Source organism: Chaetodon trifascialis, chromosome 9, assembly GCF_039877785.1.
Source record: "Chaetodon trifascialis isolate fChaTrf1 chromosome 9, fChaTrf1.hap1, whole genome shotgun sequence".
Classification (NCBI taxonomy): domain Eukaryota; kingdom Metazoa; phylum Chordata; class Actinopteri; order Chaetodontiformes; family Chaetodontidae; genus Chaetodon; species Chaetodon trifascialis.
Genome location: NC_092064.1, coordinates 20968126 through 20994748, shown reverse-complemented (window position 1 = coordinate 20994748; position 26623 = coordinate 20968126). Strand labels below are relative to the sequence as shown.

The 26623-nt window shown below is 40.2% G+C and overlaps 3 protein-coding genes and 2 pseudogenes across 3 annotated transcripts; 1 reads left to right on the top strand and 4 right to left on the bottom strand.

Annotated features, from left to right (window-relative positions):
- The first annotated feature begins 1781 nt into the window (after positions 1-1781).
- On the top strand, positions 1782-5838 carry LOC139336801 (extracellular calcium-sensing receptor-like). The gene is made up of 12 exons (XM_070971041.1): positions 1782-1920; positions 2080-2234; positions 2415-2567; positions 2648-2848; positions 3120-3282; positions 3430-3635; positions 3773-3903; positions 4018-4114; positions 4264-4387; positions 4569-5041; positions 5177-5257; positions 5482-5838. Exons 1-12 carry the CDS (start codon positions 1782-1784, stop codon positions 5836-5838), a joined length of 2280 nt encoding a protein of 759 aa, XP_070827142.1.
- A 2094-nt stretch (positions 5839-7932) lies between these two features.
- LOC139335909 (extracellular calcium-sensing receptor-like) lies at positions 7933-10788 on the bottom strand. Its single transcript, XM_070969692.1, has 5 exons — positions 10537-10788; positions 9600-10424; positions 9285-9506; positions 9041-9164; positions 7933-8846 (listed from the first exon to the last, which is right to left on the bottom strand). The coding sequence occupies exons 1-5, from the start codon at positions 10786-10788 to the stop codon at positions 7933-7935; spliced, it is 2337 nt and encodes a 778-aa protein (XP_070825793.1).
- A 1424-nt stretch (positions 10789-12212) lies between these two features.
- LOC139335908 (extracellular calcium-sensing receptor-like) lies at positions 12213-15430 on the bottom strand. Its single transcript, XM_070969691.1, has 6 exons — positions 15366-15430; positions 14948-15218; positions 13998-14543; positions 13585-13815; positions 13269-13392; positions 12213-13126 (listed from the first exon to the last, which is right to left on the bottom strand). Exons 1-6 carry the CDS (start codon positions 15428-15430, stop codon positions 12213-12215), a joined length of 2151 nt encoding a protein of 716 aa, XP_070825792.1.
- A 2150-nt stretch (positions 15431-17580) lies between these two features.
- LOC139335907 (extracellular calcium-sensing receptor-like) lies at positions 17581-20650 on the bottom strand (annotated as a pseudogene).
- Positions 20651-22626: 1976 nt separating this feature from the next.
- Positions 22627-25744, bottom strand: LOC139335905 (extracellular calcium-sensing receptor-like; annotated as a pseudogene).
- Between the last annotated feature and the right edge of the window lie 879 nt (positions 25745-26623).

Sequence of the window (26623 nt, the reverse complement as noted above, 5' to 3'; positions counted from 1 at the left end):
TCCCGTGCTGACCTGGGCTATCCTCCTTGAAAAAAACTCGCTAAAAACATGTGAGAATGGTGATGACAAAGGAGCTGGTCCCTGGGCGCCAGTCAGCTGGCAGCCCACCGCTCCTGGTCTGCCGCAGAGGAAGGACTGACCAAGGATAGGTTAAAAGTGGAGAAAGAATTTCACATATGCATGGCGTGTGCATTCCCCCCACCCACCTCCGCATGTTGTGTTAATTGTGACTAATAAAGGATTTCTTTCTTTCTTTCTTTCTTTCTTTCTTTCTTTCTTTCTTTCTTTCTTTCTTTCTTTCTTTCTTTCTTTCTTTCTTTCTAAAATTCCCTCAAAGTGCTCCTGAGATTTCATGTTGATAAGAATGGGACACATGTAAGGATGGGCAACCTGAAAACAAAATGCTTCAGAGAGGCAACTATAGGCTGTCACTGCCACACAGGCATAAGAAAATCTAAATAATGATATCTTAAAAAAAAAAAATTATATATTTACCAAACAGCAATGACATAGCATGATTGCATTTAAATGGACTGAATCTAAATTCTACACTCAAACTGACAGCTGAATTCAAAATAAGATCAACCAATGTTTTCATTATATATTAGATAATATTGCCATTTACCAATTTATACAAGTGATACTCCATCTGTGTCGTACTGAATTATGTTCAACTTTGCATTGCTTTTATGAGCCCTATCATAGTATTTTATATCTCTATAAAACACACATCCTTGTTTCACTGTTTATTCTGATCCCACGTCCAAAGATGAGTTTATATACATAGAACATCATACAACATGACCCACCATCACACAAACTCAGGAGACTGACCAGCTGAAGCAAACTTAAAAATACTAGCACATTATAGACATACATCATGAGTAATATGTAGATGCCATTATTTACTGTACACTAAAGGAAAAATAAGTGATTTTAGCAATGAACCTTGGGTGATGTTTTCATTAAGCATATTTAAATCTTTGGTTAACACCAAAAGCAGTTCTTGATTGTCATTGGTTGAGCCAGCAATGACTCATATGACCTGTGAAATGAAGTAAGCATCACAGTTTTTATATACAGCAGTCTACTTCAGTAGCCTTTCAGAGACTGTGGGAGAACCATCATCTTCAGCACACTCACACACAGTCTTTATGGGGTCTGCAAGAATACTGCATTCAACCCTGATTGGGACTTCAACCTGGCTGCTTCTTTGGGCATTTTTTTGGCTTCTTTTTCCAGTGTTTTCTGATGTTCCAAAATGTGCAAAAGAAAGGAAAGAACTACATTCACGCATAGAAGTGATGAAAGACAAAATTACAACAAAGAGACTGCCTGGTTTGGAGATGGAGGGAGAGAGCAGTGTTGCTGCGAGCTTACCTAAGTGTGTGAAACTGCTTGACAGTGAGCCTGTGGCCTTGCAGTCAGAAGGGGATGTGGTGATTGGAGGTCTTTTTCCTCTACATTATGTGGTCCCTAAGCCACAGCACAGCTACCAAAGGAAACCTCAGTACATGCCTTGCAGCAGGTGAGGATACACTTAGTATTTCATATAATCCCACATTAAAAAAAAAAAGCTTACATTTTCAGAAATAAGATACTAAAATTGCTGTCTCTTGCTGTGATTAGATCTCTATATAACTCATCCTTTTCTTTTTTTAATGGTCTGATTCATAATGTGTTCTGAAACTGTTTTTTTTTTCTCTCAAAATGAATTACATTAACTATTTATAACTTTTGAATTTTTTTTCTGTAGATTTGATCATGTAGCCTTCCGCTGGATGATGACCATGGTGTTTGCAGTGGAGGAAATTAACAGTAATTCAAGCTTGTTACCAGGTGTTAAACTGGGGTACTGGATCATAGACAGCTGTGACCATGTCCACACCAGCCTGCGTGCTCTTTTCTCTTTGCTCAGCCGCTCTAAAGCAGCAATGAGTGGGGTGAAACAAGTGCAAGAAAGATTACATATGATAAAGGACAATGGTACAAGTATAGTAGGTGTAAAGGCAGTAGAAAAAACTGAAATTATTTCAGGAATGTCGCATGTTCTTGAAAATAATGTAAAGTACATAAAAGAAAATGTAACAGAGGAAAGGAAGGAAATGAGTACACAGTCTGAAACTTTGCCTTCATGTCTGGCTGACTCTCCGGTGTCTGCTGTGATCGGTCTTGCATCCTCTTCCCCTACAAGAGCTGTGGCTCACACTCTTGGGCCTCTCCACCTCCCACTGGTAAGAGGCAAATGAAACGGTAGAAATATGTACAAGACTGTTTTTTTCATGGACTGTCCGCGCTTCCAAAACTGGGGTTTCGTAATAACTCACACAATAATCATTCAAAATAATTAATGTTTCATTTTTTTTCTTCACTCTCATCTCAGTAATGATACAATTAAATTTACGTCCCTGTAGGTGAGTTATTTTGCCACATGTACCTGTCTTACTGACAAGCATATGTACCCTTCATTCTTGCGGACTGTGCCGAGTGATCTCTTTCAAGTTAAAGGTCTTGTTCAGCTGGTCACCTTCTTAGGCTGGTTCTGGGTGGGCACAATAGGGACCACGGTGAGATAAAGACTTTGTAGTCAGCCATTAGCCAGTTAACAACACCAACATGATTTTGAAGACCTGTCTCTATATTTCAGGATGACTACAGTCATTATGGCATCCAAGAATTCTCAAATCAGTTCAGACAGCGAGGTGGGTGTCTGGCATTTCATCTGACTATCCCCAAATCACCAACAGCAGCTGAGATAGAAGAAATGGCAGACAGGCTGCAGAGTTCAACCTCACAGGTAGTGGTGGTCTTTGCCTCACAGGTACAGCTACTGGATCTGCTCTCAGAGGTCAGCACTCTACATCTCTGTTAATGTATTTGACAAGTCATAACATATGAGAATATGCAGTATTTAAATTAATAATATCAAAATTAGGACTATACAAACAATGTTGATGCTCATGGTAATCTATGTGCTTTCTTATCATTATTCCATTTGTTTATGCACACTCTTTTTGCAGCTGGCTCAGAGAAATGTGACAGGGATTCAGTGGATAGCAAGTGAAGCCTGGGTGGCTGCTCGCCTTCTGACCTCACCCACCTTCCACCCTGTCCTAGAGGGCACACTGGGCTTCTCCTTCCCTGGAGTTAGGATCCCTGGCTTGAAAGAGTTCCTGCTGAATATCCGGCCATCTCCTGGACCTGGGATGGAATTTGTAAACATGTTCTGGGAAGAGCTGTTTGGCTGTAGGCTTGAGTTTAAAGGAGTTGGATCCAAAGAAAATGAAGCTGATACCATGATTAACTTTGCAGGTCTGGATCCTTCTGGTTACAAATTAGGCTCTAAAAATAGTTCTGGGTTGCTGTTCAGGTCTAATGTACAAAAAGCAAGAACATTCAAGGCGTTAGCTGATGAAAACTGTAAAGTTGGTGGTGAAAAGCCTGTTTGCACAGGTTTAGAGGATCTGCGATACTCTGACAGCAGTTACACAGATGTGTCTCAGGTCAGAATATCCTATAACGTTTACAAAGCTGTGTATGCCATCGCCCATGCCCTGCACACTTTACTGAACTGTGATTCTGCAGGACAAAACAAGGGAATGTGTGAGAAACATAAACCATTTACTTCTGGGCAGGTAAGTTATACAAATGCCAATAATTTAATAATTGAAAACTTAGGTTATTTTAGTTTTTCCTTTTTTTTAGTTCTTGCATCATTTTTGTGGCCTATATGTTCTCCTCTCTCTTTGTTTTTCTCCCTCCTTTATTGTAGTTGCTGCATCATTTAAAGAAAGTGAATTTTACCAACCAGTTTGAGGAGAAGATATATTTTGACTCCAACGGAGAACCAGTCCCTCTCTATGACATCATTAACTGGCAAAAGGACAGCAAGGGTCAAATTAGGTGGAATATTATGCTTCAAAATACAGCAATAAAACTGTCAACTGACAAATCACAATTGAAAGCTGTTATTTATGTTTATCATGGTGGATTGCAGGAATTTTATGCTTTGTTTAGATTTGTCAAAGTGGGAAGCTATGATGGTTCGGCTCCCTTGAAACAACAGTTGCAGATGGAGAAGAACACCATTGTATGGACCAAAGGACAGTCACAGGTGGGTGATAAGTCCCCTAAAGTTTCTTCATGAGTTAAAAAAGTTAATGAGAGATGCATGATGTTTTTCCTATGAAAACAATTGTTCCACCAAGCACTTATAGTTGACACCAAATCTTGATGTGTGATTTTACACTTTTGGTTATTCAGGTGCCTGTATCTCAGTGTACTGCTCCATGTCCCCCTGGCAGCAGGCAGGCCAGACGTCCTGGAGAGCCCCACTGCTGCTTTGATTGTTTGCCCTGTGCAGAAGGAGAGATCAGCAACCAGACTGGTAGCCACACTGTTTTGTTCTTCTATATATTTTCTAGCTTCTGTAAAAAACAGAAAACCTTTAAAACCACAGAAATCTTGCACAACTGGAGAGCAATTAAGGCATGCTGTGTGGATGCAAACTGTTGTGTAGAGTTTGTGCTTGTTAACACAGTGTGTGTTGACTGTATGTGTCCCCAAAGGTTCCACCGAGTGCACAAAATGTCCTGAGTACCACTGGTCAGACAAAGACAAGGTGAAATGTGTGGCTGGGACTGAAGAATTCCTGTCTTTCTACGACACCATGGGCATCATCTTGGTCACACTCACACTTCTTGGTGTCGTCCTGACAACCATCATCACTACTGTCTTTCACCGTTTCCGTTACACACCGATTGTCAAGGCCAACAACTCAGAAATAAGTTTCTTGCTTCTCCTGTCACTCAAGCTCTGCTTCTTGTGTTCCTTGGTGTTCATTGGTCAGCCGTCTGTGTGGACATGTCGGCTCCGCCAAGCAGCATTTGGAATCAGCTTTGTCCTCTGTCTGTCCTGCCTCCTTGTTAAGACTATTGTGGTTCTCTTGGCTTTCCGAGCTAACGTACCTGGTTCCAGGACTCTGAAGCTGTTTGGTCCCTCTCAACAGAGGACTCTGATCCTCTGCACCACAGCTCCTCAGGTGGGAGGACTATTGGACCATCAGTGATATTAACCTCAACTTGGGATCATTTTCACTCAAATCAGGTTTTTTCATTGTTATATATACTCAGACACAGACTTTCATTTATTACCTGTCTTCATTTCTTGTCATCAGGTTGGTCTCTGCACTGGTTGGCTGTTGGGTGCACCTCCCTTCCCATTTAGGAACCCAACCTACCAAGCCTCAACAGGAAAAGTAAGAAAGAAAGCATCTCACCATGTCTTTTTCCATACTAACATTGAGAGTCATCAATGTTAAAGCTGTTCAAATCCTACAGAAACAGGCTTTACTTTTCATTATTGAGATCACACAAGAACCAAATTTCTATAAATCAGCTACTTCACAATGTCATGCCAATTATACATGTACACATATATATATTGACTGATCTGTATTCATGTATTTTTGGACATAAATAGATTGTTGTGGAGTGTAAAGAGACATGGCCTCCTGGATTTTATCTGGTCTTGAGCTACATTGGCCTACTGGCTTTCTTCTGCCTCCTCCTGGCATTCCTTGGACGCAAACTTCCTGATACATTCAATGAGGCGAAGCTCATCACCTTCAGCATGCTGATCTTCTGGGCTGTGTGGATCTCTTTCATTCCAGCTTATGTCAGCTCTCCTGGGAAGTTCACTGTGGCTGTAGAAGTATTTGCTATATTAGCCTCCAGTTTTGGACTGTTATTTTGTATTTTTGTGCCCAAATGTTACATAATCTTTGTGCTTCCGGAGAGAAACATTAAGAAAGGCATGACTGGAAAATATCATCGTTGAACACATTTATGTTGTAGGTGTTCACCTTAAGTGGCAATCAATCAAAACAAACACACATTTTTAATTTGATACAATGAAAATACATTTTTGTTGTTGAAATTAAGAACAAGTTCGAATTTTTTAATGTGAAGCAAAATAAAATCTCACATGAAATATGTTTCCATGTTTAATTTTTCATGAAATCCCTTCAGGGACCGGACTGAAAGTTTGCTTCTTTCATGTGAATTAATATGACTGGAGTGGAGTGACTGGATACTTGTCTCTTTCATTCAACAGTGTCTCAAAAACTCTTGAACTGGAACTTGAACTTTATTTTCTTTATTAGAATTCTTACAATTGAAATAATAAAAAGTATGTGGTATACTTCCTCTTTGCTGTCGAGGATACTGTAGTTGTCAGTATCTGTAGTATTGTCCTCAAGAGGACTTGAGAACCTGAGAAGGAACATTAAGTCTCCCTTTCCTGACCTCATTCAAATTGAAGCTGGAAATTGGTTTAGTTAAAGTGAGGACACAGACAGAATATAGGAAGGGAAACAAGACAGGTAGAGTCATATTGCTAGATGTCTCCAGAAAGAGAGAGAGCAAGGAATTCTGCAAGTTATATGCAGTTCATGTCCTTCTCATTCTTGCATCTTATTAATGACAGGGTGACACTGAATTGGGCATCAGCCGCCTGGCTCGAAAACTAAAGTGGATTGATACTGATTGAATAAAATGATGTAACTAGTTATGGAGGATACCCCAGGTGAACAATTTGTCATAATATCCAGTGAAAATAATTTAATTTAAGTTGCATATTTTGGTATTTCGGTTAATTTCTAACACTGAACTAAATTCCTTGATTTGGCTGTAAATTATCCATTGAATCAATAAATCCTCATTTTAGGAATTTCATTGGCTATGCAATGCATCAATGATCTGCACCATCAGTTGCAACTGGCTGAGAAGAGGGGGTGGTAGTTCTTTTAAAAGTGGATACTTCTTGGCTGTTGCAGGATGTGGACATGGCAATGATTAGAGAGAGGGATCAATTAAAGGCAAAGCATAGGGATGTGCAAAGGTATGATGCCATGTTTGATCTGATGTCCCCCTATTTCTTTAATGTGTGACAGAGCTTTCCCATTTTATTCTGTTTGGTTTGTCACTAGTCCGCAGCCTCCTGTCTTCCGCTTAGTGTATAGCCTCAGGACACTGGACTTAGGGTGAAACCTTCCATGCATTGTAAGGAGCTTCCTTGTCTTGATACCAGTGGCTTCCATTTCTTCCAGTGTCCAGGATATTATACTAGCAGGGTATCTGATTACTGGCAGGGCATAGGTGTTTATTGCCTGGATCTTGTTCTTGCCATTCAGCTGACTCTTCAGGACCTGCCTCACCCACAACCAAATACCCTGAAGGTATTTGGCTGTGGCTGATCTCTGTGTTGCCTCCTTATGATTGCCATTTGCCTGTGGGATCTTTAGGTATCTGTAGCTGTCCTGAACATCATTTTGTTCTCTGTCCTGCTCCATGGTCCCTCAACACCACGCAGGCCTCGTTGAAACGGGCGACGTCCGAGCCAGTATGGCTTCATCTGTTATTGTTGCTCTCATCCGAGGTGTAGGCATGTAAGTGCAAAGGGTCTTGCCTAAGGACCCATCTGGATATGTTGTCCTAAGCGGGATTCAAACCCTGCCCTCCCATGTGGCAGTCAGTAGCCATCCACCACGATATATATATATATATATATATATATATATATATATATATATATATATATATATATATATATATAACACAAACACTATCAAATTCAGACATTTGAGTTTTTATTTTTTTTTACTGTTGAAAATAATAAACAAGGTATGTTAATTAATAATTACCAAGCAATCTTTTCCATCCATGTTTTGCTGCTACAGCACAATACATCTTGTGATTCTCTAAAGTCATATTTAATAGATTATTTATTAATGAAATGTCACACCTGCAGATGCAACTCTGTAGATGAATCATATAAAATGCTACCAAAACTTCCTACACTTGTGTACTACTATTTCTGCTGTACATTGTACAAATGTCAGTAATGGTGGCATCACCTTTTAAGATTAAGGGATCATAAGTTTTTGTTCATAGTTTTCCCCATGACATGTTTCTTGGTATTTGTCTCTGGCTTGATCAATATTATGTAACATTTAGGTGAAAAAATACTAATTAATAAACCAAATGCTGAAGACAAAACTGCAAATATTTCCACAGCTACAGTGAACTTTCCAGGGGAGCTGATGTATGCTGGGATAAAGGTGATCCAGACAGCGCAGAATATCAGCATGCTGAACGTGATGAATTTGGCCTCATTAAAGTTATCAGGTAGCTTTCTTGCTAGAGATGCCAGGACCAAACATACTATTGCGAGGAGCCCTATGTAGCCCAGCACTGCATAGAAAGCAGCCTCAGAGCCTGTGTTACACTCTAAAATGATCTTCTTATTGCTGTATTTGAAAACCATATCTGGGAAAGGTGGGTTTAACTTGAGCCACAACACGCATATCACTATCTGAATCAAAGTACAGAAGCAAACTATGATCCTTTGCTGTGCAGGACCAAACTTTCCTGCAACTTTGTTTCCAGGAACCGTGGCTTTGAAAGCTGTAACAACAACAATAGTTTTTCCCAAGACGCAAGAAATGCAAAGTGCAAAGGTCACACCAAAAGCTGTGTGTCGCAGCATGCACGTCCAGACTGTGGGTCTGCCGATGAACGTGAGAGGACAGAGAAAACACAAAAAAAGAGAAAACAACAGGAAACAGCTCAGCTCAGAGTTGCTGGCCTTTATCACGGGAGTTTCTCTGTGGAGGATAAAGATTGTCATTGTGGCCAGCGTCAGGGAGGCCCCCAGCAGGGATACAACTGTGATAGCTATTCCCATCGGCTCGTGATATGTCAGGAATTCAATTGTTTTAGGAACACACTCATCTCTCCTTTCATTGGACCAGTATTCCTGTGGACAGGGCGTGCAGTCAGCTGCCCCTGTTAAACATAAACAATCAGGTCACGGTCTGGGTCTTGAAGCAAATATTGAATGATATGAATAAAATTCACCAGACTGGACTTGACTGGAGTAACACTTAAAATAATATGTCAAGCATGAAATATATGCAAAGATTAAATAAATGCTATGATATATGAATGTTTGTTTAGTCTGGCATGTGTGCTTCTGATACCTGTTGAGTTGGCTATAGTTCCATCAGCACATGTGATGCAGTCAAAACAGCAGGTGGGTTTTCCCTTTATTTGAGCTTTCCTGGTTCCCACTGGACAAACATTAGTGCACACTGATGTTGGGACCTGAGGGGACAAAAAAAATGTAACAACAGTGCAGCTACATTCAACTGACATTATCTTTAAAAGGGAAACGTGGTTCAAACTCTACAAGTTTATTGCATGAATAAAAGTCTTCATGATTACCATTTTCCCTGTCCTCCACACAATGTCTTCCTCCTGGATGCTGAGCTTATAATCACCATCAGCAGCAGTTGCAAAATGACCAAGTGTGACATGTTGCACTTGCCCATCTATCAACTGCCAGTTAATAACATCATAAGAAGCAGGAGGGTCACCATTGACATCAAAAAAGACATTATCCCCAAACTGATTCCTAAAATTGACCCTTTGTAGATGATCAGTGACCTGAGAAAAGGAACAGGTATTAATAAGATGTTCATTGTTAATTTACAGACCTTCGGACATATTGCAGATCTTACTTGTACTTACTTATCTCACCTGTTTGGGATTAATTTCTGATATATTCAAACATGGCCTTGCTGCTTTTTCTCCAACTGGTTGGCAGAATACCAGCTGATGGAGGGCGTGTGCAATAGCATAAACTGCTTTATACACATTATAGGACACTCTGAGCTGTGTGACATTGAAGAACACGTCCTGGGAATTTATTAATGTCTCATTGCCTTTGCATAGTTCAGTTGTTGCTTCTGTACCAGTGTGGTCCCTGGGTGAAACAGGTCTACAGCCCACCATAATCTCCCAAAAATCCCTCACAAAGGCTGCACTTGGATCAGAATAAGGATTAATACCTTTAAGAAATGGTTTTAGATTTGGAATAGCCATCTTCTGCACCACAAATCCCAGGGCTCCACCAAAAGCTTGGTAGATTTCAGGTGTGGAGGGTTGATTCGCAGTTATCCAGGCCTCACTACCAATCCATTGTATACCTGTAATGTTCTGTCTCACAACCTCTTTCATCAAAGGGTAAAAGTCACCCTCTGGAAGAAAAGCAAGAATGACTTTGACAGTTGACTGCTTGATCATTTCCACAACATCCAGAACTTTATCCATAGTGTACGTACGTAGAATTGTCCCAACAAATGCAATACAAACCCCAAGCTTTCTGACCTCTTCAGTAAAAGCCAGAATCCCATTCCGCCCATAGTCATTGTCTGACTGTATGGCCCCAATCCACTGCCAGCCAAAACGTTTGACCAATGCAGCCAAAGCTTTTGCCTGGAAGTAGTCGCTGGGGATTGTCCGAAAAAATGTAGGATATTTAGCTCTGTCACTCAGGCAGGCACATGTTGAGAAGTAACTTACCTATAAAAAAAGACCAAAATAAATCTGAAAACCAAAACTCAAAACAAGCACCATAAAAGCATCAAATATCACAGAACAATAATGCAATATAACATTTCATTTAATTTCTTACTACTGGCACTTGAAATGGTCCAAGAGTTCCAGCCACAGCTAAAGACTGAGATGATCCTGCCTCTGCTATGACAGCAGACATAGCTGGGGAACAAGAAGAAGTCAATTCTACCTCCTCTGGTCTACTAGCCAGTGTTAGTGCAGCACGTAATGTATTTGTAGGAGATGCACAAGAATTAAGGATCCTATAGCCAAGAGATATGTTTGGCAGTAGAGCAGGATCTTTGTTGATTTCTTCAATTGCAAATATCATCACTTGGGTCCACCGAAAAGCTCGCAGGTCAAATCTAAAAAGGTTCGGTGATTGAAATATGTTGTAAGATTAAAGAGCTGCTGCTGTATATGTACATACAATGGAAGATTTACGAGAGAAGGGAAAGGAAGAGGAAAAGTCACATGTATTACCGTGCACACTTCACTCCGAATGACTCTGTCTTAAAAGTAGAAGTGATACTTATGTCCTTGTTGAAAACTGGAAAAATCCCCCCAATCATTATGTCTCCCTGTTTGAACAAACTTGGCATATTAAATCTACCAAACAGCTCACAGCAAGAAACTATGTTCAGGTAGAGAACAAACAGAGATAACATATTAGCTCTATGCAGCTCATGCATGTTTGCTTGGCATTTTTAAAAGAGATGAGGACACAGCTCTTATACAGTAACAACTGCATCAGATGCAGGTAGATGTGCTCTCTTCATAAAAGACTGATGCATTTCCCCAGGGTGTAGCAAGCTAAGATAGGTGGAGGGTGGGATGGGTTTGGATATGTGCTTCCCTGTTTGAACAAACTGCTGTAAACAGTTTTCAAACCTGAGATTCATTGCACTTTGTCAACGTTTTATCAACTTGTTTTTTCAACTTGTTGATTTGGACGACACCACTGAATAGTTTTGCATGATGCTCCATAACAAAAACACAGCAATGCTCAAGTAGTCACATTATCTTTAAACACTCTCAAAAACGTACACTTGAATTTATTTATCATTTAAATTGTGAACTTATTGCACCCAATGTCATCATGGCACCAGAGGTCACACGAGACCTGCAGCTGTGGCCAAGATGTTTTGGGGGTTTTCTATACATCTGTCCATATGTCCATACATAAGTGCATCCATACGTCCTCTGAAAAGCTGAGTCAGTGTATTTAATACATTCAATCATTCATATTCATCCATCCATCCATTTTCTATGCCGCTTGTCCCTTCCGGGGTTGCGGGGGGGGGCCGGAGCCTATCTCGGCTGTCAACGGGCGAGAGGCGGGGTACACCCTGGACCGGTCGCCAGCCGATCATAGGGCACATACACACACCATTCACACTCACACTCACACCTAGGGGCAATTTAGAGTCACCAATTAACCTAATGAGCATGTTTTTGGTCTGTGGGAGGAAGCCGGAGTGCCCGGAGAGAACCCACGCATGCACAGGAAGAACATGCAAAGTTCACACAGAAAGGCCCGACCCGGGAATCGGACCAGCGACCTTCTTACTGTGAGGCACGCGCACTACCTGCTGTGCCACTGTGCAGCCATTCATATTCATATCAAAACAAATAAAAAGTTATGAATTACAACAATATGGTGTGTTTTCTACTTTGTCTCTCAAACAATGCAATAAAGTGGGTTTACTTGTCACATGAAGGTAATTTGTTTTGGAGAACATTTCTAAATATAGATTAGAGAGCTCTTGGTGGTATTTTCCCCATCAAATGTTTTTTTGAGTTCTGTTCAGGCCTGAATATAATAATATAGCACTTTGGGAAGAAAATGCATACCAGCAAACCAAAACTGGAGGCCAGGATGGCAAATATTTCCACAGCTACAGTGAACTTCCCAGGAGAGCTGACATATGCTGGGATGAATGCAATCCAGACTGCACAGAAGATCAACATGCTAAACGTGATCAGTTTGGCTTCATTAAAGCTGTCTGGCAGCTTTCTGGCAAGAAAAGCAAGTATAAAACACAAGACAGCAAGAAGTCCGATATAACTCAACACAGCCCAGAATCCAACAGCTGAACCCAGGGCACACTCTAAGATGATCTTTTCTTTATAGTACTTCATATTCATCTTTGGGAATGGAGGGCTGATTGTCAGCCAAAGTACACAAATCACAACCTGAATGAGGGTGAAAGTCAGAACACTGAGCCTCTGCTGTGCAGGACCAAACCATTTCATGACATTACTGCCTGGAAGTGTGGCTCTGAAGGCCATTAAAACAACAATAGTTTTCCCAAGAACACAAGAGATACAGAGGACAAAGGTGATCCCAAATGCCATGTGTCGCAGCATGCAGGACCATTCAGAAGGTCGGCCGATGAAGGTCAGAGAACACAGGAAACACAGTTTTAATGAGAAGAGCAGCAGGAAGCTCAGCTCAGAGTTGTTGGCCTTTACAATAGGAGTCTCTTTATGAGTCAAAAAAATGATTGATGTCAGAAGAGATAAAAATACACCAACACAGCCAAATCCTGTTAAAACTGCCCCCATGATCTCTTTGTAGGAAAGATATTCAGAAGGTTTTGGAAGACATTGATCTTTCTTTTCATTTGGCCAAAATTCAGGTGGACAGATCAAACAATCTGGAGAATCTGTAAAAAAAAGTGAAATCAAACAGAAAAACAATCATTACACTTAAATAAAGAAAATAGATTTTTATATAATTTTAGCACTCTTTTTTTATGAATCTTTAGAGTAAACATGAATGAATTCAAATCTGAAATCCTTGCTCACTTGTCTGATTACTTATTGTTCCCTCAGGGCACTCAAAGCAGTCGAAACAGCACACAGGCTTAAACTTGTTCATGGCTTTACGGGTCCCTGGTGGGCATGGTTCTCTGCAGACAGACCTTGGCACCTGATAAACAAACAAATACAGAAAACATCAATAATGCAACAAAATGTTCTCGATGTTATTGATACTGCAAAGTTTAAAATGTGACTATGAAGCAAAGACTGTCATGCATTGCCACACTAATATGTAGGTTGCCCTTATAGTCTCCCCACTCAGAGAACATGGGTTACACATGCAACTTTCCATTCACTTTACCTCATTACTGTTTCCTCCCCAAACTATTTTGATGTTGTCTTCAAGTTTGAATTTTTTCCCATCGGGAAAAGAGGTATCATAGTGACCGATTTTGGCAATCTCTACAGAGCCATCTTCTTTCATCTGCCAGTTAACTAAATCATACTGCGCAACTGAGTCTCCATTTTCATCAAAGAAAACCTTGGCTCCATTCTGTGTTGTAAAGTTTACATATTTAATATGCTCCAACACCTACGGAGAGGCAATCAGCACATTTTAGTATACATTCACCTTGCAAGCAATACAGAAACAAATAAGACATTTGGTATTTTAAATAAATACCTAACATTTTCGTTTATTGCATGATACACAAAGATAGAAACATTAAATACTGCATGAGTATACTATGCCTGAAAAACTGTTCTAGAACTTACTAGCTTTGGGTGAACCTCCTTCTTGTTCACACAGGGCTTTCCCGTGGTTGGATTTGAGCCATTTTTACACTGCAATAGTATGTGTAGGGCATATGCCACTAAGTACACAGCTTTGTATACATTATTCTCTGCCCTGAAGTGTGTCACATCTGTGTAGACACTGGAGACAGTCCTGAGATCCTCTGTGCCCGTGCACATAGTAGAAGTATTTGATGAAGAGAAGCTGCAGTTGAAAAATTTCTCCCAGATACCTTTAATTACAGCACTTTGTGGTTCATCAGAAGGTTTCAAGCTGAGCAAGAATTCACTGAGACCTGGTATGGATGCTTCAGGGAGTGCAAAGCCCATTGCCCCCTGTAAAATGTTTTTTCTCTCAACAGAAGACAAGTCTGCTTGTGTGATCCAAGACTCACTGCCAAGCCACTGCTTTCCAGTTACGTTAAAATTCTCCATTTCTGACAGGAACAATTTGGTGTAAGACAGTGACATAAACAGCAGCACCACCTTTGATGAGGATTTCCTCAGTGTCTCGACAATGGTATCTAACTTGGAGAGAATTTGAGATCTGTCAGAGAGAGGTAATCTGTATTCAACACAAATGCCCTCTTTCTTTGCTTCCTTAATGAATTCAGCTGTACCTGTCTCTGAGTACAGTTCTCGAGAATGAATGATTCCAACCCAGCGCCACTCGAAGAATTTCATGAGCTGCACCAGACCAATGATTTGGAAATGATCACTTGGCACAGTTCTGAAGAACGTGGGGTATAGTCTTTTGTCACCCAAACAAGTACAGGTTGAAAAATGGCTAACCTTCCAAAAAAAAAAAAAGAAGAAAGAAAATAAATTAAATACAATACATAGATATATGCTTAAAAATGGGAATATACATAAATAAATAGGGTAATGAAAACTGGACAATTTGCAGTTCTTTCTGAATAATATCTGCTTACCTGTGGAATGGATAGTGGGCTTAGGATGATGTTTATGGCTTCACTCACTCCAGAGGACGAATGGCCTAAGAGAGCTTGTATCCGGCCACTGCAGCCCCTTGAATTCTCTCCACTTATAGCTTCTATGGCTGCTCGGATCAGATTTTCTCTCCCACAGCCATTAAACAGCCTATAACCCAGACTCACGTTGGGAAGGAGCTTATTTTCTCTGTTGATCTCCTCCACAGTGAAAATCACTGTCCGGGCAAACTTCAATTCCCTGTCGTTCCATCTGCAAACACAGTATTGACACATTACTTCTAAACAAGTTATTTCAGCTGATCATTTTACAAATACATAAACTTGGCAGAAAAAAAAACTTGCTATTTTCCTCAAACATTGCATACATGGTTTATATATCTTAAACACAGTTACTCACTTTTTGCAGTATGTGTATGGAACAGCCTGGTAGTCATTGTCTATCAATATACGTGTACTAGTCATCGAGAAAACCCCTCCTATAATAAGATCACCTTCTTTTGTAAATTCCATGAACCCTGTCTGCCCGATCATTCTGCATGTTGTGTTCTCTGATTTTGTCCTTGCCAGCAGAGTGAATAAGATAATCGTGATCCAACCCATCACGAACCACCCTCCCCTTCACTGAGGCATTTCTGACCTGGGAGCTGACCTTTATAGCTTTTTCTACCATAAGAGAGACACCACCAGCCAATGTGAGCACACTTCCAATTCTCTTTAGATTATTTCATTGTTCACACGTCATTGCACATTTAAGGAACCGATGCAGCTGACTGACATTTTGTCAAAATCAACATTAAGTATTAACAGTATTTTCAGACTTTAAAATATTGAACATGGTGTACTGTATAGTATTTTGGACAGAACACATTTTTAACCATGATATATCCAGTATACTATAATGTTTTTTTAGACTCATTTTAGACCTTTTTTAAGACTCTTGCATCAAATGATGAAATAATTACCAATTACTCATGCATTTTTATATGACTGAATAATGGCCTGGACCATGGAAGGAGCTGGCCTAGCCATCGAGAGAAATTGGACGTCAGTTGAAGTCCAGTATCTTGTTCAAAGACAACATCAACAAGAGGAGCTGGCTGGATGACACACTCTACTTGAGCCACAGCTCTCCCTACACACGATATATACCATACTATATATACGTTTATCAAACTGGTAAAACCTTGCAGTGTGAAACTTAATACAATGGCCTAAGCAACTGTAACCTAAGCAATAGCTTTTTAAAGACTCTACAATATATATACATATATCAAATAGGCAAAACACACATCAGCTGTTATTTTGACTTATGACAAAACAAATATGTACTGCTGATGTCATTGTTGACATGGTGGACTTACTGTTTGGTATGAAAATAGGTTCTGTGTTGTGCTCCATGCCCCTCTCTCCCTCTGCATTAGCACATACTATTTTGTGAACGTCGCAGCCTTTTGGCATGTTTAATCAATAACTGACGAGTCATTATTGGTACCCTTACCAAAAAGAAGTATACTTCAAGTTCATTTTATTAAGTATACTTAAGTAAAGCATGAGTATATTTTTTACAAGTATACTTTATGCAACAAGTATACTAATATCAGTGTACTAGTAGGATACTTCTAAGTGTACTTTTTCAATACTTCTTGGGACTAAATTGGCCCATTTTTAGTTTATAAAAAGTATACTTTAAGTTTAAGATAAGTAAACTTTGAGTATACAATTAGTTTACTTTTAAGTTTTAGTTTGTACTGCAAGAAGAGTACAAGTAAACTTACTGGTATATACAGGAGAGAGGGCAGTTAGATGGGAGCAGCAGCAAAGGAGCTTCAGGTGGGAGCCGAACCTGCGGCCAGAGGACTGGCAGCAGGGGCGGACTGGAACAAAAAATCGGTCCTGGCATTTTGGACCAGACTGGCCCACCGCATTTGACAATGCACACCTTTTCGGTCTTTTCGGTCTCTTGAATGTGTATACCAACTGTGCAACTCTTTAGAACCATGTACCTTAAGCCGTGCAATGAGTTGATGGGAATCATTAAATACTTCCAAAAAGTGTAATTTATTAACTCTACAAAAAAGTATACTCGACCGCTCCATTCCATCACAGTCATGGATCTTTAAACAGAATTCATCCTATTGGGTGTACTCATGTGTTTCAGGGAGGAAGAAAAAAAGAAAGAATAGAGATGAGAAATGATTGATCAGATGTTAACTCTTCCAAGAGTAGTACTCAATAAATTGTGAACTGACCCAATTCCAAAAGGATGAATGTTGGAAGGGTATTCTTGTCTAGTGTGTACATTTCTAAACCCAATGACCTTGAATCAATCCAAAACCTCAGGTTGTCAGAAAGTATTTTCTCAGCAAATTAAGCCTTGAACACTCCAAAGAACATTCACCTGTCAAAGTGATTCTTTCTTCCAAATATACATTGATGTTACATGCTCCTTGTCATTATATTTACGTATTTATTGATACAGTCTGCTACAATGGCAATGCTGCGAATTTAATTGCCTCCAACTATTGCCACTATGCAAATGCATAATAAATTATATCTTGGGAGGACTATTTTTAAAGTTCAACATTGAATGTCAAAAGTTAATTTAAGGAATGTTACTTCTTTTCTTTTCCCATGAGGTGCTGCTTTGTATTTTTTTCTGGCTTCAGTAAAATTATGTAACACTTTGGAGCAAACAGGCAGAACAAAAGGCCAAAGCTGGAAGCTAGAATGGCAAATGACTCCACTGCATCTGCATAATTTCCAGGAGAGCTGACATAAGCAGGGATGAATGCAAGCCATACGGCACAGAAGATCAGCATGCTGAAAGTGATGAACTTGGCCTCGTTGAATTTGCCTGGCAACTTACGGGCCAGAAAAGCCAGAATGAAGGACAGACAGGCCTGTAGACCAATATATCCCAGAACACACCAGAATGCCAGACTAGAGCCCACACTACACTCCAGAATGATCGTTGAGTGTTCATACTGTGTGTTTTGGGATGGAAAAGGTGGGGCATCAATGAGCCAGGCAGCACAGATAACCACCTGAACCAGAGTGTAACTGAAGATGATGAACCTCTGCTGCTTGGGCCCCAGCCATTTCATCATGTTGTCCCCTGGCCTGGCAGCAGTGAAAGCTGCCAGCACAACCAGAGTCTTCCCCAGGATGCAGGAGAAGCAAAGTGAAAATGTGATGCTGAAGGCAGTGTGACGCAACATGCAGGACCAAGATGTTGGCTCTCCAATGAACACCAGTGAACACAAGAAACACAGAGTCAGTGCGAACAGGATGAAGAAGCTGAGTTCAGAGTTATTCATGCGGACGATGGGTGTGTTTCTATGATAGAAAAAGACTGCAAAGACAGCTAGAGTGAGGCAGGCACCCACCACAGAGGTCACTGTCAGGGCTATACCCATGGAATCATAGGCCAAGAACTCCACCTTCTTGGGGAAACAGGCTGTTCTGTCTTTGTTTGACCAGAAGTCCTCAGGACAAACTGTGCACTCTATTGAATCTAAAGGAAGAGGATCAAAGAAGAATAGCTCATTACAAATATTTAGTATACAAATATTACTTCATTTTAACATTATAATTTTAACAGAATATATTCAACAGGAACTATAGTGATTTTTATTTCTTGGTTTTAAGCTCACTTGTCTGATTGCTAATTTTGCCACTGTCACATGGTGCACAGCCAAAGCAGCAAACAGGCTCCCCACGACGGGCAGCCTTCCGGAACCCTGGAGGACAGCTGGCACTGCATACAGACACTGGCACCTGGGGAGCAGATAATGTATTTCAGCTCTGCAGTGAGTGTGCTGAAATTACTCGTCAATTACTTCAATAGTCCAATGCCAACTGTGTAAGTCATTGATGAAGCAAAAACACTCCTGCCTCACTCCGATGTCCTGCCCATATTATCCTGTCCTCCTGGATCACCAGCTCCTCTCCTGCAGGCTTGGTCCCATCAAACAACCCCACGTTGACAAACTCAGTGTTTCCACCTGTGCCTCTTTGCCAGTTGATGATATCATAATATGGTACTGAGTCGCCCTCCATGTCAAAGTTCACCTCCTCTCCAGCAATGTTAAATATCACTTCCTGTAGGTAGTACTGGAGCTTGAAAACCAAAAGATAATATGAAATACTTTTTCAAACAAGACTTCAATGTAATACTGTAACAGTAAGAATAGTAGATTATACCTGCCAGGATTCTATATTGTTGCTTTGAGCACATGAGTTGTTTTGGAAAGGCCCACTGCCTGGCTGACAGAGAAGAAGGTTGTGGAGGGAATGAGCAATGGCGTATACAGCCTTATAGACATTATATGCCACTCTAGGGCTGGATGTGTTCATGTAGGCTGAATGTTGCTCTAAAAGGGACTCCTGCCCTGAGCAGGGAGGCAGCTTGGAGGCAGATGACAGAGAAGGGCTGCAACCATACAGAGCCTCCCACAGCTCCTTAACCAACGGACTACTGGGATACATCTGAGGGTTTACTGTCTGCAGGTAGTCACTGAGCCTGGATATATATCCTCTCCTGATGCCAAACCCTATGGTGCCCCCCAAGTAAGGGTAATACTCACTCCCTGTAAAGACAGATGCTGTGACCCAGGCCTCACTCGCCACCCATTAGATTCCAGTGATGTTCTGTTTCATGTAGTCTCTCAAGAAAGGTGTCATCTCTCCCTCAGCTGAAAATACAATGACCACTTTGGCCAAAGAGTTCCGCATCACCTTTTCAAAGAGGCAGATTATGAAGTTAGTAGTGATTTTCACAAGGACGAGAGAAGGCAAAATTAAAGTAGATTAAAATTTAATTAGCATCAAGTAAAATGGGTACATAATCTGAAAAAGCTGTATTGTTTGTAACCTCACAGAATATCATAAATCCTAATTATAAAGGACTCTCGAATGCTATAAAGATTCAGTGTGTCTTTGCATCTACCTGGATGATCTCCATTGCCCTCTGGCGATTGTAGAGTAGAGGGATAATTTCTTGGTACGCTACACACACTTTGGTACCCTGTAATTCTCTCAGTAAACCTTGCACAGCAAAGCGTCCATATTCACGGTCCCCTCGCACCAGCCCCACCTAGGTCCAGTTGAAGCGTACGAGCAGCTGAGCAATGGCCTTCACCTGTGTTCAACAAAAGAGTGTGTCTTAAAACACACATATTTTGAGGAAAAAAATAATTGAGTTAAAAATATTTAAATTTGCTTTGCTAACTGTACTGTGAAGATGATTTAATTCAGGAGGTACTACGTTTTCACTCAACAACATCAGACAACCCAAAAATATACTACATTTTCAAGGCTTTTTAACTGCTTCATCACTTAAAGGTCATCAAACCCTTTTTCAATCTGAGGCCAAACTGTCACCCGATAGTCATCATTCGGGATTACCCTGAAGAAGGTAGGAAATTCAACACAGTTCAACACAGCCAGAGCAGCCCTCTGGCCCGTCAGTGGATATGCACAAGAATCAAAGATTTTGTATCCAAGGGTGTAATTGATCAAAAGCTCTGTACTCTGGTTTATCTCCTCCACTGCCAGCCTCATAGTCTGAGCCCAGCGGAAAGCCCTGGGATCAAAGCTGTAGCCAAGCAGACAGGAATGCACACACCACACAGACATAGAACACATCATGAATGGAGACAGGGTCTCAGACTCGGGGCTCATTTTAAGCGAGCATGAACTGCATCTTTGCAAGAATCTTGTGGTGATGTAACTAAGTGGTTTCCTATTGCTTTGTCAATATTTGTCTTTGTCTGTACTCTTTTTTGCCCCGAAAATGGTACCAAGATATGTCTTTGGTAAGGCTTTACTTTACAGGTCTGTACTTTATAAGCAATGACCTAATAATTTCAAAAACCTTGTCTTGAAATGCCCTTTCAATTTCAATAAGTTTTTGAGAAAATTAATATTTTGTTCATCTGCTACACTTTCAAGTATTGATTTCAATCAACTGCTTGTGTAACCAATGACTGTTTTCTAAATACTATTTGGAATTCATTTGCAAATTATTGGGGAGTTAAACATCCACAAAATAAAGTATTACCATGTCTTTTTGTGAGATCATTCTTGAACCTAAATCTCTCACTCACTTTACCTCTCATGCTAAATTATCAGTGAAAAAGAGTTAAGAGTTTAAAAACATGTTTGTTGCACCAAATCAGACACCATCATCCACATCTATGAAACTCACCCACTACACTTCACTGGCATTGGTCTGTTGGTGTTGCAAGTTATATGCAGTTCATGTCCTTCTCATTCTTGCATCTTATTAATGACAGGGTGACACCGGATTGGGCATCAGCCGCCTGGCCCGAAAACTAAAGTGAATTGATACTGATTGAATAAAATGATGTAACTGGACAGCGATACTAGAAATAAAAGACATTTTTGTCAATGCCTGTTTACTTGTCAGTTTATTAGGTGCTACTAGTTAAATTAAAGCTAATGCAGTTGAAGACAATCAATTCTCCCCTCATGAGGGTTACAATATTTCGTTTTTGGATGAAACTGGTCAATAGAGGTGTCATTTTGACCTTATATATATATGTAGTTTGTGTTAAGAAAAAGAAGAAGAAGAAGAAGAAGAAGAAGAGTAGAAACATACTTTATTAATCACACACATTACATGCACAAACATGCACATGCCTTGCTTCCTGAAATTATGTCTCTGCTTTTGACCCATCCATCGTCCATCCTTCTTCCGCGACAGACTAGGAGCGGAGGGCTGCCAGCCGACAGCGGCGCCCGGGGACCCAGTTCTTTTTCGTCACCATTGGTCAGGTGGTGATCTTCTTCATGTTTTTAGTGGGGTTTTTTTTAAGGAGGATACCCCAGGTGAAAAAATTGTCATAATACCCAGTGAAAATAATTTAATTTAAGTTGCATATTTTGGTATTTCGGTTAATTTCTAACACTGAACTGAATTCTTTGATTTGGCTGTAAATTATCCACTGAATCAATAAATCCTCATTTTAGGAATTTCATTGGCTGTGCAAAGCACCAATGATCTGCACCATCAGTTGCAACTGGCTGAGAAGAGGGGGTGGTAGGTCTTTTAAAAGTGGATTCTTGTTGACTATTGCAGGATGTGGACATGGCATGATTAGAGAGAGGGATCAATTAAAAGGGAAAGCATAGGGATGTGCAAAGGTATGATGCCATGTTTGATCTGTTTCTTTTATGTGTGACACCCTCCATGCATCGTGTGTATATATATATATATATATATATATATATATATATATATATATATATATATATATATATATATATATTTACACACACACACACACACACACACACACACACACACACACACACATATTAAACACAAACACAAATTCAGACATTTGATTTTTTAATTTTTTTACTGTTGAAAATAATAAACAAGGTATGTTAATTAATAATTACCAAGTAATCTTTTCCATCCATGTTTTGCTGCTACAGCACAATACATCTTGTGATTCTCTAAAGTCATATTTAAGAGATTATTTATTAATGAAATGTCACACCTGCAGATGCAACTCTGTAGATGAATCATATAAAATGCTACCAAAACTTCCTACACTTGTGTACTACTATTTCTGCTGTACATTGTGCGAAAGTCAGTAATGGTGGCATCACCTTTTAAAATTAAGGGATCATAAGTTTTTGTTCATAGTTTTCCCCATGACATGTTTCTTGGTATTTGTCTCTGGCTTGATCAATATTATGTAACATTTAGGTGAAAAAATACTAATTAATAAGCCAAATGCTGAAGACAAAATATTTCCACAGCTACAGTGAACTTTCCAGGGGAGCTGATGTATGCTGGGATAAAGGTGATCCAGACAGCGCAGAATATCAGCATGCTGAACGTGATGAATTTGGCCTCATTAAAGTTATCAGGTAGCTTTCTTGCTAGAAATGCCAGGACCAAACATATTATTGCGAGGAGCCCTATGTAGCCCAGCACTGCATAGAAAGCAGCCTCAGAGCCTGTGTTACACTCTAAAATGATCTTCTTATTGCTGTATTTGAAAACCATATCTGGGAAAGGTGGGTTTAACTTGAGCCACAACACGCATATCACTATCTGAATCAAAGTACAGAAGCAAACTATGATCCTTTGCTGTGCAGGACCAAACTTTCCTGCAACCCTTTTTCCAGGAACTGTGGCTTTAAAAGCTGTAACAACAACAATAGTTTTTCCCAAGACGCAAGAAATGCAAAGTGCAAAGGTCACACCAAAAGCTGTGTGTCGCAGCATGCACGTCCAGACTGTGGGTCTGCCGATGAACGTGAGAGGACAGAGAAAACACAAAAAAAGAGAAAACAACAGGAAACAGCTCAGCTCAGAGTTGCTGGCCTTTATCACGGGAGTTTCTCTGTGGAGGATAAAGATTGTCATTGTGGTCAGCGTCAGGGAGGCCCCCAGCAGGGATACAACTGTGATAGCTATTCCCATCGGCTCGTGATATGTCAGGAATTCAATTGTTTTAGGAACACACTCATCTCTCCTTTCATTGGACCAGTATTCCTGTGGACAGGGCGTGCAGTCAGCTGCCCCTGTTAAACATAAACAATCAGGTCACGGTCTGGGTCTTGAAGCAAATATTGAATGATATGAATAAAATTCACCAGACTGGACTTGACTGGAGTAACACTTAAAATAATATGTCAAGCATGAAATATATGCAAAGATTAAATAAATGCTATGATATGTGAATGTTTGTTTAGTCTGGCATATGTGCTTCTGATACCTGTTGAGTTGGCTATAGTTCCATCAGCACATGTGATGCAGTCAAAACAGCAGGTGGGTTTTCCCTTTATTTGAGCTTTCCTGGTTCCCACTGGACAAACATTAGTGCACACTGATGTTGGGACCTGAGGGGACAAAAAAATGTAACAACAATGCAGCTACATTCAGTTGACATTATGTTTAAAAAGGAAACATGTTTCAAATCTACAAGTTTATTGCATGAAAAAAAGTCTTCATGATTACCATTTTCCCTGTCCTCCACACAATGTCTTCCTCCTGGATGCTGAGCTTATAATCACCATTAGCAGCAGTAGCAAAATGACCAAGTGTGACATGTTGCACTTGCCCATCTATCAACTGCCAGTTAATAACATCATAAGAAGCAGGAGGGTCACCATTGACATCAAAAAAGACATTATCCCCAAACTGATTCCTAAAATTGACCCTTTGTAGATGATCAGTGACCTGAGAAAAGGAACAGGTATTAATAAGATGTTCATTGTTAATTTACAGACCTTCGGACATATTGCAGATCTTACTTGTACTTACTTATCTCACCTGTTTGGGATTAACTTCTGATATATTCAAACATGGTCTTGCTGCTTTTTCTCCAACTGGTTGGCAGAATACCAGCTGATGGAGGGCGTGTGCAATCGCATAAACTGCTTTATACACATTATAGGACACTCTGAGCTGTGTGACATTGAAGAACACGTCCTGGGAATTTATTAATGTCTCATTGCCTTTGCATAGTTCAGTTGTTGCTTCTGTACTAGTGTGGTCCCTGGGTGAAACAGGTCTACAGCCCACCATAATCTCCCAAAAATCCCTCACAAAGGCTGCACTTGGATCAGAATAAGGATTAATACCTTTAAGAAATGGTTTTAGATTTGAAATAGCCATCTTCTGCACCACAAATCCCAGGGCTCCACCAAAAGCTTGGTAGATTTCAGGTGTGGAGGGTTGATTCGCAGTTATCCAGGCCTCACTACCAATCCACTGAATGCCTCTAATGTTCTGTCTCACAACCTCTTTCATCAAAGGGTAAAAGTCACCCTCTGGAACAAAAGCAAGAATGACTTTGACAGTTGACTGCTTGATCATTTCCACAACATCCAGAACTTTATCCATAGTGTACGTACGTAGAATTGTCCCAACAAATGCAATACAAACCCCAAGCTTTCTGACCTCTTCAGTGAAAGCCAGAATCCCATTCCGCCCATAGTCATTGTCTGACTGTATGGCCCCAATCCACTGCCAGCCAAAACGTTTGACCAATGCAGCCAAAGCTTTTGCCTGGAAGTAGTCGCTGGGGATTGTCCGAAAAAATGTTGGATATTTAGCTCTGTCACTCAGGCAGGCACATGTTGAGAAGTAACTTACCTATAAAAAAAGACCAAAATAAATCTGAAAACCAAAACTCAAAACAAGCACCATAAAAGCATCAAATATCACAGAACAATAATGCAATATAACATTTCATTTAATTTCTTACTACTGGCACTTGAAATGGTCCAAGAGTTCCAGCCACAGCTAAAGACTGAGATGATCCTGCCTCTGCTATGACAGCAGACATAGCTGGGGAACAAGAAGAAGTCAATTCTACCTCCTCTGGTCTACTAGCCAGTGTTAGTGCAGCACGTAATGTATTTGTCGGAGAAGAACAAGAGTTAACGATCCTATAGCCAAGAGATATGTTTGGCAGTAGAGCAGGATCTTTGTTGATTTCTTCAATTGCAAATATCATCACTTGGGTCCACCGAAAAGCTCGCAGGTCAAATCTAAAAAGGTTCGGTGATTGAAATATGTTGTAAGATTAAAGAGCTGCTGCTGTATATGTACATACAATGGAAGATTTAAGAGAGAAGGGAAAGGAAGAGGAAAAGTCACATGTATTACCGTGCACACTTCACTCCGAATGACTCTGTCTTAAAAGTAGAAGCCATACTTATGTCCTTGTTGAAAACTGGGAAAATCCCCCCAATCATTATGTCTCCCTGCTTGAACAAACTTGGCATATTAAATCTACCAAACAGCTCACAGCAAGAAACTATGTTCAGGTACAGAACAAACAGAGATAACATAATAGCTCTATGCAGCTCATGCATGTTTGCTTGGCATTTTTAAAAGAGATGAGGACACAGCTCTTATACAGTAACAACTGCATCAGATGCTTGTAAATGTGCTCTCTTCATAAAAGACTGATGTATTTCCCCAGGGCATAGCAATCTAAGATGGGTAGGTGTGGGATGGTTTGGAAATGTGCTTCCCCATTTGAACAAACTGTTTACTGTAAACAGTTTTCAAACCTGAGATTCATTGGACTTTGTCGTTTGTCGTTTTTTTAATGTGTTGATTTGGACGACACCACTGAATAGTTTTGCATGATGCTCCATAACAAAAACACAGCAATGCTCAAATAGTCACATTATCTTTAAATCATCACCACATGAGACCTGCAGCTCTGTCTGTGTGTCACTGTGCTGCTGAAACTACTGCTGAAAAGATTCACCTGATAAAATGATGCATAACGACATTGATAGCTATGATTTGGACTGATAAAAAACATGTGTTTCTGTGTGTATTGGTCTAAGTGATTATCATAAGATATGTTATGTTTTATTTTGCAGACTGGCCAGAATAGAGACCACTGGTAAATCCAGTCATAAGATGAGCCAGTTTTATTGCCTCCAAGACAATGACAGCTGTGGCCAAGAAGTTTTTGGGGATGCCTGTACAGTACATCTGTCCATATGTCCATACATAAGTGCATCCATGCGTCTGCCCCATGCTCGTGAACATCAACCTGGAGTCATGAATAAACTGATTAAATTTTGGTGGTCAAAGGTTTAACCTCAAAAAACATGTCTCTTCTTTCAGGACCAAATAGGATCACC

Coding starts and splice junctions, on each gene's coding strand:
- LOC139336801 (XM_070971041.1), top strand. CDS start 1,782: ATGATGACCATGGTGTTTGCAGTGGAGGAAATTAACAGTAATTCAAGC. Junction 3,283..3,429: donor AGGAGTTGGATCCAAAGAAA/ATGAAGCTGATA, acceptor ACTGTAAAGTTG/GTGGTGAAAAGCCTGTTTGC. Junction 5,042..5,176: donor TCTGCACCACAGCTCCTCAG/GTGGGAGGACTA, acceptor TCTTGTCATCAG/GTTGGTCTCTGCACTGGTTG.
- LOC139335909 (XM_070969692.1), bottom strand. CDS start 10,788: ATGATATTTGCAATTGAAGAAATCAACAAAGATCCTGCTCTACTGCCA. Junction 9,507..9,599: donor CAGAAATTAATCCCAAACAG/GTGAGATAAGTA, acceptor TCCTTTTCTCAG/GTCACTGATCATCTACAAAG. Junction 9,165..9,284: donor TGTGGAGGACAGGGAAAATG/GTAATCATGAAG, acceptor TTGTCCCCTCAG/GTCCCAACATCAGTGTGCAC.
- LOC139335908 (XM_070969691.1), bottom strand. CDS start 15,430: ATGACTAGTACACGTATATTGATAGACAATGACTACCAGGCTGTTCCA. Junction 14,544..14,947: donor GCCCACTATCCATTCCACAG/GTAAGCAGATAT, acceptor ATTCTCTCCAAG/TTAGATACCATTGTCGAGAC. Junction 13,127..13,268: donor AACAATAAGTAATCAGACAA/GTGAGCAAGGAT, acceptor TTTTTTTTACAG/ATTCTCCAGATTGTTTGATC.